Source organism: Tachysurus fulvidraco, chromosome 2 (genome assembly GCF_022655615.1).
Source record: "Tachysurus fulvidraco isolate hzauxx_2018 chromosome 2, HZAU_PFXX_2.0, whole genome shotgun sequence".
In the NCBI taxonomy this organism is placed as follows: domain Eukaryota; kingdom Metazoa; phylum Chordata; class Actinopteri; order Siluriformes; family Bagridae; genus Tachysurus; species Tachysurus fulvidraco.
Window position 1 is genome coordinate 11,718,979 of NC_062519.1, and position 17,157 is coordinate 11,736,135.

Sequence of the window (17,157 nt, forward strand, 5' to 3'; positions counted from 1 at the left end):
AAAAGGACATTAGTTTAAACTGAAATAAAAAATTATAAAAACTACACTGATAGTTGAAAACAACAAAAAGTTATACAAATGGCAGAAACAACAACATATGTGACCGACGTGCAGTCCACGGAACACCACCACTAGTTTTAAGCATTAAATCCTCTAAATACACTGTTAAATGTTATATTGTTTGAAAGCTTAGACTCTCAGGATTTTATTAAGCCCACACACAAAGCATAATATGATTTATAGCCATCAGACTAATTTAATCCAAGTTGATAGTCACCTGAACTAGGCGGCGCGAGTCCAGTTGTTTACTTACCTTTAAACGTACCCCTTTCTTCACTGGGGTAATAATTTCCAAAACAAATGCTTCTAAGGAACTGGAATATGTAAGCATTTTAATCCAAAACGCTCGACTCCCAAATATTACGTTTCTGACCGAAAACTGGAAACAGCAGTTCACTTCCGTCCTTTGTTGCGGCTCTCACTTCTCCTAGGAGGCTTATAAAACTACACTGAGGCGTCAGATTTGTAGTCCAGGGCCTAACGAATCAAACGAAAATCATGAAAATAGGGGGCGATCCCAGAATATCTATATGAAATGAAACTCGAAGCTCACCAATTCTAACAACGGTGAAATATAGTAATAAGCTTTAAAGACCTTTACACAGATTCACTGGTGTCTGCTGCCCTCTTTTGGATGTTAGCACATCTACAGAGAGATTCTCCATTGAAGTCTATGGGGAAAAAACACCCCTTTGAGCTTCCATACACATGTCCGGAAAAAGTGTCCGGAAGAAGAAGAAGAAGAAGAAGAAGTATGCAAGAGAATAAGAATGTGCTTTGCAAGCACATTAATAATAAGTATGCAAGAGAATAAGAATGTTGCTTTAGCAAGCACCATTAATAACAAGACATGGTGTACGTGACCATGATTAACATTTAAAGACAATCAGCTAGACAACAAGGTGTAGCCCAGCCATTTGGGAGACATTCAGTTCTTTCACTCAATACACATTCAAAGCGGAACTTCATTTAAATTACCAAAAGGGAAAACAGTATAAAATGCGTGAGCAGGATTTGCTCGGGGTTCTTACTGACTCCAACGAACCCAAATTTTGTCACTGCTATGCTGGAATAAACTTCTTGTTCTTCATTCAGATCTTCAACATCATCGTCTTATTTTTACACAAAACGCATTTTTTTTCTTACACAAGTTACATAGAATTCTGCTATGTACTGGATAAATGTTAACAATACAGAAACTGTAACGTGTGATTGCACCATGTTAGCCTTTTGGTGGCTAAGTTAGGAAGCACAGCCTAGTCGAAAGAAAGAAGGGGAACTGCTGTGGATATTGAATTTCACCATTGTTCTTCAGTGACCTGTTTGTAACAGATCAATAGACAACAGATTGCATTGATAACACACAACAGCCCAAGTAAAGCCAAAAAACATGGTCGTATCCTATTAGTTACATTATAACAATGCTTTTCAATCTAAAAACCTGATCAGACATTTTCATATTAGTCATATTAATATATCAAGTTTCTATATTTGCAAAGTGTATTTAAAATCTATTTAAATGCATAAAACAACAGCAACAAAACCTATAAATAATTAAATACATTTCTTAGAGGTTGCCAAGAGTGTCTCACCATTGTTGTTCAGAAAATTAAAATTTTTAATTCTATCCCGTATATTTTGTCTGCCCTCTCAAACCATTTGCATGAGTAGAAATAAATAATATATGGTCCTTAAGTATGCATGCAGAAGATACACAATCTCTTCATTAACAAAGAAATTAGAGCTAGGCTTTCAATACATGGACTGTGCGAATAAGTACCAGCACGCTGTCACATTCAACTTTCATTTTGTTCACTGTAACTTCTTAGTAACTAATGTATGCCATAGAATTAATAATTATTTTCACTATATGGCCAAAAGTACACAGGTGGACACCTCACAATCACACTCATGTATTTGTTAATCATTGCATTGTAGATTTAGTTGCCCTTTTGTTGTTATAATACCATCCACTCTTTTGGGAATGCTTTCAACCAGTAGAGTAGGAGCTGAAGGAAGAATTTATGAGGTCAGGTACTGAATAAATAGGTTCTTAATCTACACATAGATAGTTGTGGGATTTTGAATCCTGCATTCTCCACTAACAAATATTAACTTTGCAGTTATCACAGTAGTTCCTTTAAATTAAACCAAAAAGGTTGTAGGGCTACCTGAATGCAGTAAAGAGTTTGCTATGCTCACTCCTGAATATATCTTTATGTGTTTGGCATATTAACACACTGTATTGTGTTGTAATGTTTAAGTCCACCGCTTACTGGTTGTTGGCATTCTTAAATATAAACTGACAGAAGAATATAACATAAATTCTATATAGTAAGCAGACTGATTAGCTGAAAAAAAAAAAATTCTGGCTTGCTTTTAAAAATCACTATAGACAGGGCTGACATCAGCGTGATAGGTCTCACTCAGGGGTCTATAAACTAAAATCTTAATGTACAGAAAAGTTATGAAGCTCTTCTAAATTCTAGAAATTTAGGGTATTAAATATTTGCATAGCCTCTTCATCTAAAATACACACAAAGTCCAAAAGGCATGTTTTCAAAAATATTGACACATTTATATATGATGGTCAGTATCCACACTCTTTTAAATGCCTTAGTTACGTAGCCTTTTTAGTGTACTGTTCACTGATTCCATCAAACAAAGTTTTATCTGCACCATCAACTGTGATTTTTATCTGGCACTTTTCCTATTATAAATTATAATTTATCCAAATGAGGACTCATCAATAGTATTGGTCAGCCTGGAGAAAATCTCTGTGGATAGTTACTTAGAAAATATGAAGATGGATTTGCCATGAACAGTTTGGCACTCAAGTCTCCATCAGTGAACAGCTGATAACTTCAATAAGATAGACTTCTAAAACTAGAATTGACTACATAGTACAATAATAGAAGGGAATTTTTTGTCATACAATCTGGTGTCATCCAGATGAGGATGGATTCCCTTTGAGTCTGGTTTCTTGCTACGTTTATTCTTAATATGATCTCAGGGAGTTTCACACTATTGCCTCTTACTCATTTGTGATAAACTGATCCACCTTGCTCACAGTTTTTTATTCCTTTATTTTTTTTTCCCAATTCAGTAGAGCAAACACAGAAAGTCCAACAAAATCACTACATCAAAGTCTACTTAAAGTTTAATAGAATTGCTTAATTCAATCCACCATCTTCAAAAGTAAAACAAATAATAAATAATGACAAATACATCCATCAGACTCATAATAGTGTTCAAAACTTTCATAAGTAAAGGCTCACAACACGCCCAAGTCATGGCAGGATTTGGAACGCACTTTCAAGGCCATCTTTTTGTTGTTCATTGCCACCAGTCTGTCAAGGAAGTGGCGGGCCTTTTTGGTGATGCTCTCTTTACGCTTATAAATGGAGCGCCGGTGTGTGTTGGTCTCTTTGCTATCCCGCCGAAGACGGATCTGCTTCACGATGCCTTCAAACAGCTCTTGCACATTGTGGTTCAATGATGCTGATGTCTCAATGAATTTGCAGTCAAAAACAACGGCACATGCCCGACCCTCTAACAAACAGAACATGGTATGTTATTATTAAAGTAAAAATGCAACACCATACTTTACAAAGAATAATGTAAAACAAGGTTTTACAACCTTTTTGGTCTGTGACCCCATGCTAAATGTCCAAAATTCTTCAACCTTAATTTCATATTTTCATGAGTGCATTTACACCAACAGTAATTTAGCACTGGTCTGATATAATGTGCAAATCTGTCAAGCATGTACAGTGTCGCTTGAACGTTGATGAACCCTTTCTATAGTTTTGCATGAATATGACCCAAAACATCATCAGGGTTTCACAGACCCAATCAAGCAAATCAGACAAATTACACTTAGAATTTTTTTTCATTCATTCAAAAAAATGTTTCAATGTTAGATGTCTTTAAGCAACAAAAGTATGTTAACCTCTAGGGATTAGTATAGAATTTTAAGGTCAAATTAGATTCCATCTGTTTTCAATCAATGGGATGACAATCAGATGTCCCCGAGTGCCCTGCCTATTTAAAAAACAGGCATATATCAAAGTCTGATGTTTTCGATGCGTGTTTGTGGAAGTGGATCATTTCAAAAACAAGGGAGATTTCTGTGGGCTTTATAATAAAGAGTTATTGTTTAAAAGTTTACAAAATCATCTCTAAACATTTTGGACTCCACAAATCTATATTCAGACAGACTGTATAACTGGAGGAAGTTTAAGAGGAAAGGAAAGTACTAAATTTCATCTGTGAAACATGTTCGTGGTAGTATCATGCTTTGGGCCTACATTGCTGCATCCGGGCCAGGACAGTTTGCCATCATTAATGGAACAATGTATTCAGAATTATACCAGTAAAAGGAAAATGTCAGGACATCTGTACATGAACTGAAGCTCAAGAGAAAATGGGTCATATACCAAGACAATGAACACAGGCACAAAACAAAGATAATGTTTTGGAATGGTCAAGTCAAAGTCCTGACATTAATACAAAAGTAATGTTGTGGAAGCAAGCAATTCATGTTAGCCAAAACCCCATTGTTGAATTTGTTCTATACTGAGAAATGGGATAAAATTCCAAGTTCCAAGCTGTAGTGCAGGACTGATCAACAGTTACCAGAAACTTTACTTGCAGTTATTGCTGCACAAGGAAGTCACAAAAAATACTGAATCATACTAGTTTCACATTCTATTGCAAGTCACAAATATGTAATGCTGGACCATTTTTCTCAATAATTAAGGGAAGAAGTATAATATTTTTGACTCTTTATTTGATTGTGTTCACTTTGTTTACTTGCAGGACTTGTGTGTAAATCTGGTTATGTTTAAATCATATTTATGCAAAAATACAGAATTTTCTAAATGGTTCACAAACTTTCATGTGACTGTATATACAATAATTTTCTGTCCTTTTTTTTTATTTTGTTTTAGCCAGAAACCATGAGACACACAAACATTATCATTATTTTTTTTTAAAGTGTCCAATGTAAAAGTTACTTTAATTAACATGAGACTATAATATATGTGATGCTGCTGTGGTCTGGCATAAAATGGAGCAGCAAATCTAATGAAATTTTATGATGATGATTTTTATTATTACTACTACTACTACTACTACTACTACTACTACTACTAATTATTATTATTATTATTATTATTATTATTATTATTATTATTATTATTATTATTATTATTATTATTATATGCCTTTTCCTTATTATTACATATTACATAAATCATGTTTAAGCACAGATCTGAATTATAAATTGTCTCCGGGGTTGAGAAACCATTTAATGTAAATAATTTAACTATTGCTAGTAAGCATGCACTGATATAACAAAAACTGTAATTTACTTTTCCTTTTGTCATGGAAACAGTTGTTCTTTATACATCCCCACACAAAAATTAACACTCTCACCTTCCACTGATACTTCTCGACAGCGCACCAAGTCACTCTTGTTGCCCACAAGAATGATGGGAATATTTTCAGCCTGACGGATGTGTCGCAGTTGGATGCGCAGCTCTGATGCACTCTCAAAGCTGCTGTGGTCCGTGATGGAGTAAACAATGACATATGCCTTCCCAACCTGCATGCAGTAGTCCTGAACCCACGTCTCATCTTCTTCCTGCAAATCACAGACTTTACTATAAATAAAGTTCCTGTGTCAGGAAAGAAGACATGAATATCATCCTGCCAAACTGATGTAAAATTACCCTAATTGTTTCTTAGCAGTTAATAATCTTTTTTTGCATTTTATGATGATGCTGAAAATTATAATAAGATTAATAAACTTGATAATTTCATTTTAATCTCACTGCAATTGTAATCATATTAAATAAACATTTACTTATTTACTTAATATATATATTCATTTCTATAGCCCCTAAGCTGCACAACAATAGTATTCACAAAATTAAATCTGCTAGTTTATGGAAAGGGGTCCCTAGCTAAATGATTGAAAAACTTCACAGTAAGGACTCTACAGTATAGCCAAAAAGGGGGATCAAACCTAGCCATTAGTCTCTCAGAATGGCCGATATTTTTTATCCTTGTCAACAGACACTCAACAGTGGCCAGGCCTATCTGCCTCACAGATGATACAGAAAGCTGGGATCAATAGGCTTGTAATTAGGTCCCAAAGCACATAATGTCCTCTGTTGTGCATGGGTCCATATTCCTCTGGATACTTCTGTCCATTTTGCATTGAATAGACATAGTTATCAGAATATTTGTTTATATAAGTAATTGCACTTTAACTTGAGTAAAAAAATCCAATAAAATGCAACTAAGCAGATGTATCTGCTACTTAATTAAATATATACAGTGACTATATACATTTGTAGAAAGGAATTTAGTTAATTACACTCTCCAATGTCACCCAGATGAGAATAGGTTCCCCGTTGAGTCTGGTTACTCCCAAGGTTTCGTCCTAATATCTCATGTCTTAGGGTGCTTTCACACCTGCCTTGTTTAGTTCGGTTGAATCGTACCAGAGTTCGATTGCTCATTTGGTGCGGTTCGTTTGGGCAGGTGAGAATGCAGCAATCGAACTCTGGTGCGCACCAAAAGCGGACCAAACAAGCGTACCGAGACCTACTTGAAGAGGTGGTCTCTGTATGCTTTCAAACGAACTCTGGTACGGTTCGTTTGTGGTGAGAACACAGTCCGAGAACGAATAGACCTAACTGCAAAAAGTATTGCAAATTTTGGACTAAACCAGCTGCCGTAGTGGGTCGTTGGCAATATTTTCGGAAGATGAGAATGTCACAGTTTCGCAAAACGTAATGCTCGCCGCCTCTGAAGTGTCTTGCGATGCGTCTTCGCCATTTGCAGTGCATTAAAATGATATTTTCTAACCGCATCCGCGCTTCATTCTGAAAATTAAGACTTTGTATAGAATGCTGTATACAAGCGATGTAGTAGATTACAACCACAAACATAATTGCAGCTGTATTTTCCTGTACTTTTCTCTTTTTGTTTACTTCCGGAGTTTCGTTTAAATTTCCTGCACGTTTATTCTGACCAATCGAGAAGCAGTTTAGGAAATACGCTCAAAGACATGTGGCCAATGAGTGATGTGGATGTTATCACATGACTGTATTTTGGTTCGTTTCAACTGGTGCAGAACAGAACGATCAGTGTGGTGTGAAAAGGAACCAAAACTGCTAAAATGCTAAAATGTATCATTTTTTGCTTTTGGTCCGGACCAAATGAACCGAACTATAGGTGTGAAAGCACCCTTAGGGAGTTTTCCTTGCCACAGCTTGCTCATTATGGTGTTTACAACCCATGAGGTATGGATACTGTTGTGTGTTAGGTCTTGTATATGTGTGTTTAGTGCTTTTGGTTGGTCCACTCTGTTCTCCAGTCTAGGCATTCCTACTGTTCCCCCCTCCAAGTGTTACCATGTCCACCCTCAAGATGACATAATTAATGGGTGGTAGTACTGTATAAAGCTGGGATGGAAGCCAAAGAAGACTTGATCCACATTTACAGTAGTTGTTTTTTTCTTTTGGTTTCATATGTTGCCTGTATAGACTATGAGTTTAATATGTCTCTTTGGTTTAGCTTCCTGTATTGCACATAATCTTTATATGTGGTGTAAATATTGATAAACAGTTTATATTCACCAGTAGTATAGGTGTGACCGCAGTTTTTGTTGGGAGTGGTTTTTGTCTCTGTTTTTGAGCTTAGGCTGGTTAGGGAAGCCTTGCCTTTTGCTTGTTCCTTTTTTGTATGTTTATGACATGTTTTTATCCGCAGTGTGTTTCTGTGTTTTTTTTAACCTTGGTTCAACCTAAAGTTTTCATGTTGCTGTATATAGATCAGTATCTCAGTAAAGCAAAATATGTAGAGTATATCACCTTAATTCACTCTTGTGTTGTGTGATCCACTCCTTGTGCAAGGTGATGATCGCTGCATCACATACATATTCTGTTCCACCTTGTATTTAACCATGTTTTTCTCAAGAGATAAATGTAAATTAAAATTTTTAACTTTATAATTTTATTCTGAATTTTCATATTAACATAAAGGTGCTGAAACAATGTCCATTGTGAAAAGTGCTATACAAATAAAATCGAATTGAATAAATCCAAATCCAAATATGCTTTATTCAATAACTTGTCAAAACTGAGTAATTATTATGTGTCTTTTCCTACATTTTTATCTTTCATTTTGTCATGTGGTAGAGATGCCTGATGCTAACAAATGATAAACTCTGGACTATGTGATGGCTGTGTTCAAAACCTCATTAACAAAGCAAATATGTTTTAATAAATATAAATTTAAATTAAAAAAGTAAACAGTAATGGTTGGGGGTTCTGTACCAAGCATGTCAAATACTTTTGGCAGTAAGGCAACCTCATATTTACAGTACACAAAATACCTTCATTAACCTGTTGGCTATTGCATGTGGTGTATTACAGGTTCCATTTTATTTACTTAACACCTGTTCAGACATACATACCTGCTTTTCTGCTTCCCATGTGTCCATTACTATGAGGGTGGTTTCTTCTTCATCCACTGTCAGTGTTCTTTCATACATGTTCTCTGAAGAAGTAGATGGTGAACTTAATATCCATATATTCAAAATAATTTATAGAACAAAACAGTTTACTATTGTCATGACTTCAAGATACAACCTTCTTTTCAAAGAAAACTTTTAACTTTTGGAGTGTCATTACTATGTTTCAAACTAAATTGATCAGACCTCAAGGCATTCACTTCTTTGAAATGTTCTGTTATTTTTCATCTTGGGTAAAACAGACCTTGTCTGCTCTTTCTAATTTAAATACAATTCAAATCTGTTCACTGTGTACTAGGAAGACCTAGATTCTAAATATAGATGGATTTCACACATATTTTGATACAAGCCTGTCCAAAGTTGTCCAATAAGTGCATACTAATTATATAATTCTTTCACTTAATCTTTATATCACATTACCCTCTTGTAAGGTTACACATATTCTACTTGCTTTTGAAAAAGTTGTTTAAAAATGAGACAAACAAATAAATAGACCAACAATCAAACAAACAAACCTACATGTCTACTGTGGCACATGTAGTTGAACCATACTACAGAGAAGGTTCTTTGATGAACACTTGTGTTTTTACAGCTAGCATTCAACTAGTCATTGTCAAATTGATCATGCTATCAATGCTTGTTCCTTGTAAAAGGTATACTAGTTTATCATCAATAAATAAAATCATTTTGTGATTTAAATATCTTTTTTTAAAGGTGGATCTTTTTTAAAGTAAAGTTAAGAGTTTGTAGAACTTTTATGAGAATATTTGTGTAATTAATTGCACTTTTAGAATTTGGGTATGTTTACCACCTTAAGATCCTACAGTTCCTACAGTTTTTATTAGAACCATACAGTTTGCTATTACTCAATGGTTTATTATCAATTTTAGACCTACTCTGGGTTTTAGTTACTGAGATTTGTATCAAATTAATGTTACTAGTCAAACAGGGTAATAATAATAGTAGAAAAATAATAATAATAATAATAATAATAATAATAATAATAATAATAATAATAATAATAATAATAATAATAATAATAAATACTAATAATAACAGTAGAAACTCAATGATAAATATAACAACTTATTATATAAATTTGTTTAAGATGACTCACCACCTATGCAGTTTGGAGCATCTTTTTCCTGGATTCCAGCAAAGATTCTAGCAAGGCTGGACTTTCCGACTCCATGATCACCAAGTAGGATGACCTGGTAGAGACACTCATTACCTGAACTGTCTGACCCCTCCGAGTCGGAGGACCAATGAGCTCCTAGGTGGAGTTTTGTGTCTCCAGCCTGGTAGGAGGCAGACTGTGCGAGAGGAGGATGCTGAGGTTCTCTGTGCATTACTCTATGTTGAGAGGAGGATACTGGAGTGCTGGCTCTTCTTCTCACTACATCTCTACTCTCTCTTTGTGTATTCAGCATCATTTCAGAAACTTTTGCACACCTTCAGCCAAAAGATGAAAGCACAACTTTGAAAGTCAGCTTTGATAGTCAAAGGCTGTACAGTACCTTAAATTCAACTAGATATTCTGGCTAATAGGACTGTCCCCAAAAGAGCAAAAAAGCACAAATAAAAAGACAAAAACACACACACACATAACCACATAATTTATATACTGTGCAATAGAAATATCAAGTAGATAAACGTATGCTTTTGAAACTACCTGTAAGTAATATGTCTTCTCCTTCTGCCGTTAAAGCGGGACGGGTCTGCGTGAGTTTTGCGGAGCTGCTGCGTACAGGCTGTGACGGATGTAACAGTATAGCCCAGGAGTCATAGCGACAACCCGCAAAGTTCCACAACGTTGTTAAAAATGCACGAGTGGAATCAGGGGCTGTTCTTTCTCTCTTTCTCCCTCCCACTTCTCTCTGCCGCTAAACAACACACGGTTGAAAGCGAATGGCTTTAAATACTACATTTTTAGCAAACTGGCTGGTACTCATGCAGAACGACTTTTTAAACAGTAAATATTACCATGCGAATTCTCTGAGTGAGTATATAATCGCACATGTAATCAAAATCCTTGCATGGCTGGACACCTTATTCCACAGACTAATGTTAATGCTTTCACGGAATCTTCTGTTACATAATTCTGGTTCATCAGTTATTTTTAATATGGCAGCTCTGAAGATAATTCAGTCCCAGTCTCATGTGGAGAAACTTCCCATTCCAACAAAGTGATGCCGGTCTTTATTTCTTTCTTTTTTTTATCACACACACACACACACACACACACACACACACACACACACACACACACACACACACACACACACACACACACACACACACACACACAGAGAGAGAGAGAGAGAGAGAGAGAGAGAGAGAGAGAGAGAGAGAGAGAGAGACTTTGTTAGTCAGCCTTTTTGTGTTTTAATGTAGACGTTGTAGCACATCAGGATCTGAATTCATGAAAATCATCAATTGGGGTGTTGAAAGCTATAACTGTTTACAAAACTGAGGGAAATCACAACACGAGAAAACATATACAAAACTAGGTCATATACAGTACAGGTAAAACAATCACAGAGTTGTACAATCTGTACAATCAAAATGTCTGTACAATCTGGAAGTAACCCGACCCAAAAGTGGGTCAAAACTCTGGTGAGGGTTCCCTCTGGTGGTTTGGAGGGAGTGTCGTTGGTCATGATGTTACCCTCTGTGAATACCTCCTTGTGTTATACGTCGTCATAGGTCTGGGTACTGGTTTGTCCGGATGCAATCGGTGAAACTCTTTAGTTAGTGCTGGATCTAGGATTTCAGAGGCATTGAGCCAGGATTGTTCCTCAAGGCTGTACCCTCCCCAGTCAACCAGATAATGAAGTTGACACTCATGGCATCTGGAATCCATAAGTGAGCATACCAGATAGGTGGAAGAGTCTTTGATGTCTAGTGTGGGAAGGGGTTCAGTGTCTATGTTTTCTTGGTTGGGGTGTTGTGCATGGGTTTGAGAAAGTAGATGCGGAACGTGGGAGAAATGCGATAGACAAAAGTTGGATTTGGTATGTGACATGGTTGATTTGTAGGACAAAACACCTTTTCCCTTAATAATAAAAAGACTGCATGTTGTGTTTACTTGTGTTATCTTTGACTAATATTTAAATTTGATGATCTGAAACATTAATGTGTGACAAACGTTAAGAAAAATTAAACATCAGGAAAGGGCAAAAACTTTTTCACACTACTGTATATAAGGATGCTTTGATAACTGAGGTGTCAAGAATTAAAGTTTTGTTGGAGAGGAAACAGATAAAATATTTCATGATGCTTTTTAAAAAATATATGTTTATGGACATCAGAGGTGTTAAGTAACAAAGTACAAATACTTCGTTACCTTACTTAAGTTGCAATTTTAAGTATCTATACTTTAATGAAGTAATTATTGTTTGGCAGACTTTTTACTTCTACTCCTTACATTTTCACGCAATTATCTTTCTACTCCTTAAATTTTAAAAATAGCCTCGTTACTCCTATTTCATCATTCAATATCGTAGTGACCTAGTAATGTACTAATAATGATAAATTTGCTTGCTACCAGTAGGCTATGATTCAACATTGCAAACTAGTTTGGAGGCTCGATGTAAGATTTGAAATTCAACTTTAACCAAATGTTATTTGAGCTGATATTGTAATGCAATATTTGTAATATTGTTTCCTAAAACAGCTTTAAAGAGATAGTTCACCCAAAAAGAAAAATTCTGTCATCATTTTCTCATCCTCATGTTGTTTTAAATCTGTATGAATTTCTTTATTCTGATGAACACAAAAGAAGATAAATGATGGTAAGCACACAGCTGATTGTAACAATTCACTTCCTTAGTAGAAAAACAAATATTTAGGAACTATTGTGATAAATGATGAAGAAGATATTTTGATAAATGGTCGTAAGCACATAGTTGATGGTACCCATTGAATTCCATCATTTGTTTAGGGCTCCCATTGCTGGCCTGCAGAGGATTTGCTGCACTTTATCATCAGGACTCCATTTCCCACAATTCATTGTACCACCAACTCAGCACACCTGTTTCCTCTTTGTAATCACCTGGTCTATTTAAGCTCACTCAGAACTCTCTGATGGCGTGAAGTATTGCTAGCCCTGTCTGCATTCTGAGTGTATTATTTCTGTTCCGTCTATTGCCTTGTTTTGACCTGTCTGTTTATCGTGTTTACGAATGTTTGCTACCTGCCCTGACCTATGCCCGGATTATTGACTACTGTTTTTGGATTTCCTTTGATGTTGTTTGCCTGATGTTTGACCCTTGCCTGTTTTGGATACTGCCTAATAAACCAGCATTTGGATATGACCTGTTCCACATGTGTGACACCTACTATGATGTCAGTGGTTACAATCAGCTGTGTGCTTATCATTTATCATAAGCAGCTGCTGGCATGAATGAGAAATAGCATTGAATTTGTTTTAAACTGACTTTGGCTAATACTTGGGCCTATTACCTCTTTACAAGGCCCCATAGGGCCTGCCTCATACAGGTGTGTGCACTCTCATACACAGAGGGTCATGACTATTCTTAGTACATGCTTACTACACTGGGTGAACTATCACTTTAAGTGGCAATATTCTGGACTGCTCAACATAATTGCATAGACCAGTAAAACTGCTCCCTAACTTTTAGTCTGACCGTCATTCATGAACTTTAAACATGACATTAATACAGCGGAAGTCCTAGATAGTCTAAGCTTGTGGTTTGAGAGAAATAATATGAATCTCAATTGTTCAGCAACAGGGCTTCATTGATCTTGTGCAACATCTTCAGCCAAATACAAATGTCATGACACAAACTGTTGTAAACAAAGTCAAAAAGGCCTCCTTTGAAATGAAAAGAAAACTGAAAGCTTCCCTAAGTGAAATTGAATTCATAGACGGCACATTGTCGCGGTTTCATTGGTGTTACTGCTCACTGGTTTAACCCCCAGACCATGCAGAGATCCTGTGCTGCCCTGGCATGCAAGCAACTTAAAGGGCCTTTTCTGCCCTGGCTGGTGCCCTAAATGATATTCACACAGAATTCAATATCAGAGAGAAGATAGTTCACATTACTACTGACAATGGATCAAAGTTCCTGAAAGCCTTCAGAGTTTATGGGCAGACTGATCAGAACAACAATCCTGAACCTGTAGGAGAGGGTGATGGAGAAGGGGATGATAGTGGGCAAAATGATGATTAAGATGAAAAAGAGGAAAGCTTTGAGGGTGTGGAATTTGTTGATGCTGAAGCCCTGTTGGATGAAGATGACTACTTGGAATACCAGCTAACCAACCACCATTGCTGTGCCTGCCCCCTCCCCGATTTAGTGTCCACAGTTGATGCTTCAAAAGCAGAAGTTAATCCATTGTACAAGCGCATGTCAAGGTCCACATTTGCCAAATGCTCTAGCCCGTGGACAAAAGTTCAAGATCAACCACCACATCTGAAGTAATTGAAGACCACTGCAAACTCCAACTCATAAGGCCTGTTGCTACAATTCACTCTTCTCAGCTGTAGAAAGAATAGTAAGAATAACAAGAGAACAAGGTGAAGGAGCCCTTGCAGCTGTCTGCAGTGAACTAGATACACCTAAATAAGTGCTTGTTTTCCTGCCTTTCAGTTAATGAAGTGATGAACAATGGATTAAGTCAAAGTTTTATACTTTGAATAATATAAAATACATGTATGCACTATGCCAATATACAGTCCCCATATTTACTATGGATATGATTTGTAGCAACACACCTATATTTCTAAAAGTCTCAGATGACAATATTTTTCATTTTTAATGATCAGTTTCTCCAGTTGAAGGTGCTACATCAAGTATGCTAAATGTTCCATGTTGTGTTTTTCTTTTTTTCTCTGTACAGGTTTATTCCAGTGGAACTTGCATTTCTTGCAGAATATGTGAAGACAATGAGCCCAGTTGCAAAGGCACTGGATGTTCTTCAAGGAGAAACCAGTGTGCAGATGGGTTGGTTGGTCCCCACCATAACTCTACTAAGGACCAAGCTCCAACACCTTCACGTCACCTCCAAGTTCTGTGAACCTTTGATTGCTTTGATTTACCTCAAAGCCCTCATCACCAGTCCTCGCACTGCACCCCGCACCCTCCGATCTACCAGCACTGCTTGACTGGTTCCACCATCTCTCAGGTTAAGAGGCAAGTATACTACAAGACTTTTCTCTGTTCTGGCACCAAGGTGGTGGAATGAACCTCCCCTAGAGGTCTGGACAGCTGAGTCACTGGTTAGTTTCACTTATTCTGGAAACACTTCTTTCTTATCTTTTGCATAAAAAAAACCACAACCTTTGACACTTTTTCATTGTAACTTTGAACAAATGTTTTAAACTCATGGATTAAGTATGTAACCTAGTGTGCCAGCATTAATGTATTCAATGTTAGAGATTTAAGCACTTATGTAAGTTGCTCTGGATAAATGCTGTAAATGTAAATGTAAATTGCTACACTTCTTTCAGGCCTTGAAAAATGCTTTGGCAAGATGCTTGCAGATCAAGAGCTGATAGCTGCAGCCATTCTAGTTCCCAAATTTAAACATAGTGTAGCATCTTCAGACCAGTCTTTTATCTTAATTACCTGTGACTTCTCTCATTTCAGAACAGTTTTATATACTGGAACAAGTAATACCATATTAAGTGCATATTATTTGGTTTTCCAAATGACAAATACGCTCCTATAATTTTAATTTTACGGTCCAAAATTTTATCTTTGCATGTTGGGCAGGTCACATACTGATTTAAATGGCCCAAGGACTATTATTAAAATCTCCAAGAATAAAACTGGGTGTGTCAGGGGATGTAGACTGCAGTTCATGCACCACACATTCAATCTCCCTTGTCGCACTTTCCTTATTTTCTCAGGGATGAATGTAAACAACTCACAAACAATTGAAGAAAGGTCTCAATGCCACATTCAGCAACTCAATATCCTTCGTGCACACTTTCCATGTTGCTGCGTTACACTTGTTTGCCTGGCTGAGTATCTTCATTCAATCTCAATTTATTCTGAGCTGCTATTTATCCCGGCAATAGAATCTTTAAAGTAGATTTATTTCGTGCATGCACTTTAATTACTTACCTTTGATCTCTTTATTTGTTCTCCCAGCGCCCGCTGCTAGCTGGTTAGCATCACGCATAACCGGCCTGTTAGCCCGGCTACTGCTAGTACACCCTTTAACACCATTTATCCCTGTTGTTCTTGCTCTACAACATCATGTCAGTTACGTCTCTGCCTCGAGTGCAGGTGAGGTCACCTTTGAGCTACAATCGGTGGAACTGGAGCTGGAGGCCATGGAGAAGCAGATCCGTGACCTACAAATGAAGCAGGCTGAGCTGCGGGAGGGGAAGCGGCACTGGAAGCTCCCCTGCCGGTAGATCACCTGTCTCAGGTAATCTCCCGGGATGTAATTACCACTCCCTCCACCTCTACTCCGTGTGTTTCTCTATCCAGGCCCAACGCACCCAAGAAATGGCCTAGCCAGGCGCTGTTCACTCCGGCACCGGGGCACCACGGATCCTGGGTGTAGCAGCGAAGGACGCGCGCCGATCCCCGATCGAGGACCTCTCCCCCTCCACCACTGCCGGTCTTCAAGATCCCCACTCGGAACCGCTTTGCCCCCCTTCGCGAGACAAACCACGACACCGTGATCATAACGTGGGGACCGTGTCCGTGCTACTGTGTCGAAAGGTAAGGCTCAGACTCACTGTTTGCCTGGTGCTCGTGTTCTTGATGTCGCTGCACAGGTACCTAAGGTCGTGAGCAGAAACACCGGAGCTGTGGTTCTTCATGCTGGCTCAAACGACACCAGCCTGAGGCAGTCGGAGATCCTGAAGAGGGACTTCAACACCCTGGTGGAGACGGTTCGCACCACAGCGCCCACGGCGAGGATCATTGTGTCCGGACCGCTTCCAACATACCAGCGAGGAATTGAAAGGCTCAGTAGACTTTTTGCTTTAAATGAATGGCTTCAGTCATGGTGTCAGACTCAGAATCTAGTCTTTATTGATAACTGGAATGTTTTCTGGGAGCGTCCTAGGCTGTTCCGTGCTGACAGCAGATATCCTCTCTGACCACATCTCCAGGGCGCTGCACACCTTCTGACTGGTAAACTACTCTTCCTCCAGCTCTTCCGGGGGAATACCGAGGCGTTCCCAGGCCAACCAAGAGACATAGTCCCTCCAGCGTGTCCTAGGTCTTCCCCGGGGCCTCCTCCTGGTTGGACATGCCCGGAACACCTCCCCAGGGAGGCGTCCAGGAGGCATCCGAAACAGATGCCCGAGCCACCTCAGTTGACTCCTCTCGATATGGAGGAGCAGCGGCTCTACTCTGAGCTCCTCCCAAGTGACCGAGCTCCTCACCCTATCTCTAAGGGAGTGCCCAGCCACCCTGCGAAGGAAACTCATTTCGGCCGCCTGTATCCGGGATCTCGTCCTTTCAGTCATGACCCAAAGCTCATGACCATAGGTGAGGGTAGGAATGTAGATCGACCGTTAAATAGAGAGCTTTGCCATGTGGTTCAGCTCTTTCTTCACC

General features: G+C 38.1%; 1 protein-coding gene across 2 annotated transcripts; it reads right to left on the minus strand.

The window, feature by feature from the left end:
- Window positions 1-3,148: 3,148 nt before the first annotated feature.
- rem1 (RAS (RAD and GEM)-like GTP-binding 1) lies at window positions 3,149-10,854 on the minus strand. Of its 2 annotated transcripts, XM_027147210.2 has the most exons (6): window positions 10,592-10,854; window positions 10,281-10,491; window positions 9,726-10,060; window positions 8,552-8,634; window positions 5,500-5,707; window positions 3,149-3,612 (listed from the first exon to the last, which is right to left on the minus strand). In XM_027147210.2, exons 3-6 carry the CDS (start codon window positions 10,039-10,041, stop codon window positions 3,335-3,337), a joined length of 885 nt encoding a protein of 294 aa, XP_027003011.1. In that variant the 5' UTR covers window positions 10,042-10,060; window positions 10,281-10,491; window positions 10,592-10,854; the 3' UTR covers window positions 3,149-3,334. The 2 variants fall into 2 exon arrangements, with proteins under 2 accessions (XP_027003011.1, XP_047660376.1); XM_047804420.1 differs by having other exon boundaries at window positions 10,281-10,854.
- Window positions 10,855-17,157: the final 6,303 nt, after the last annotated feature.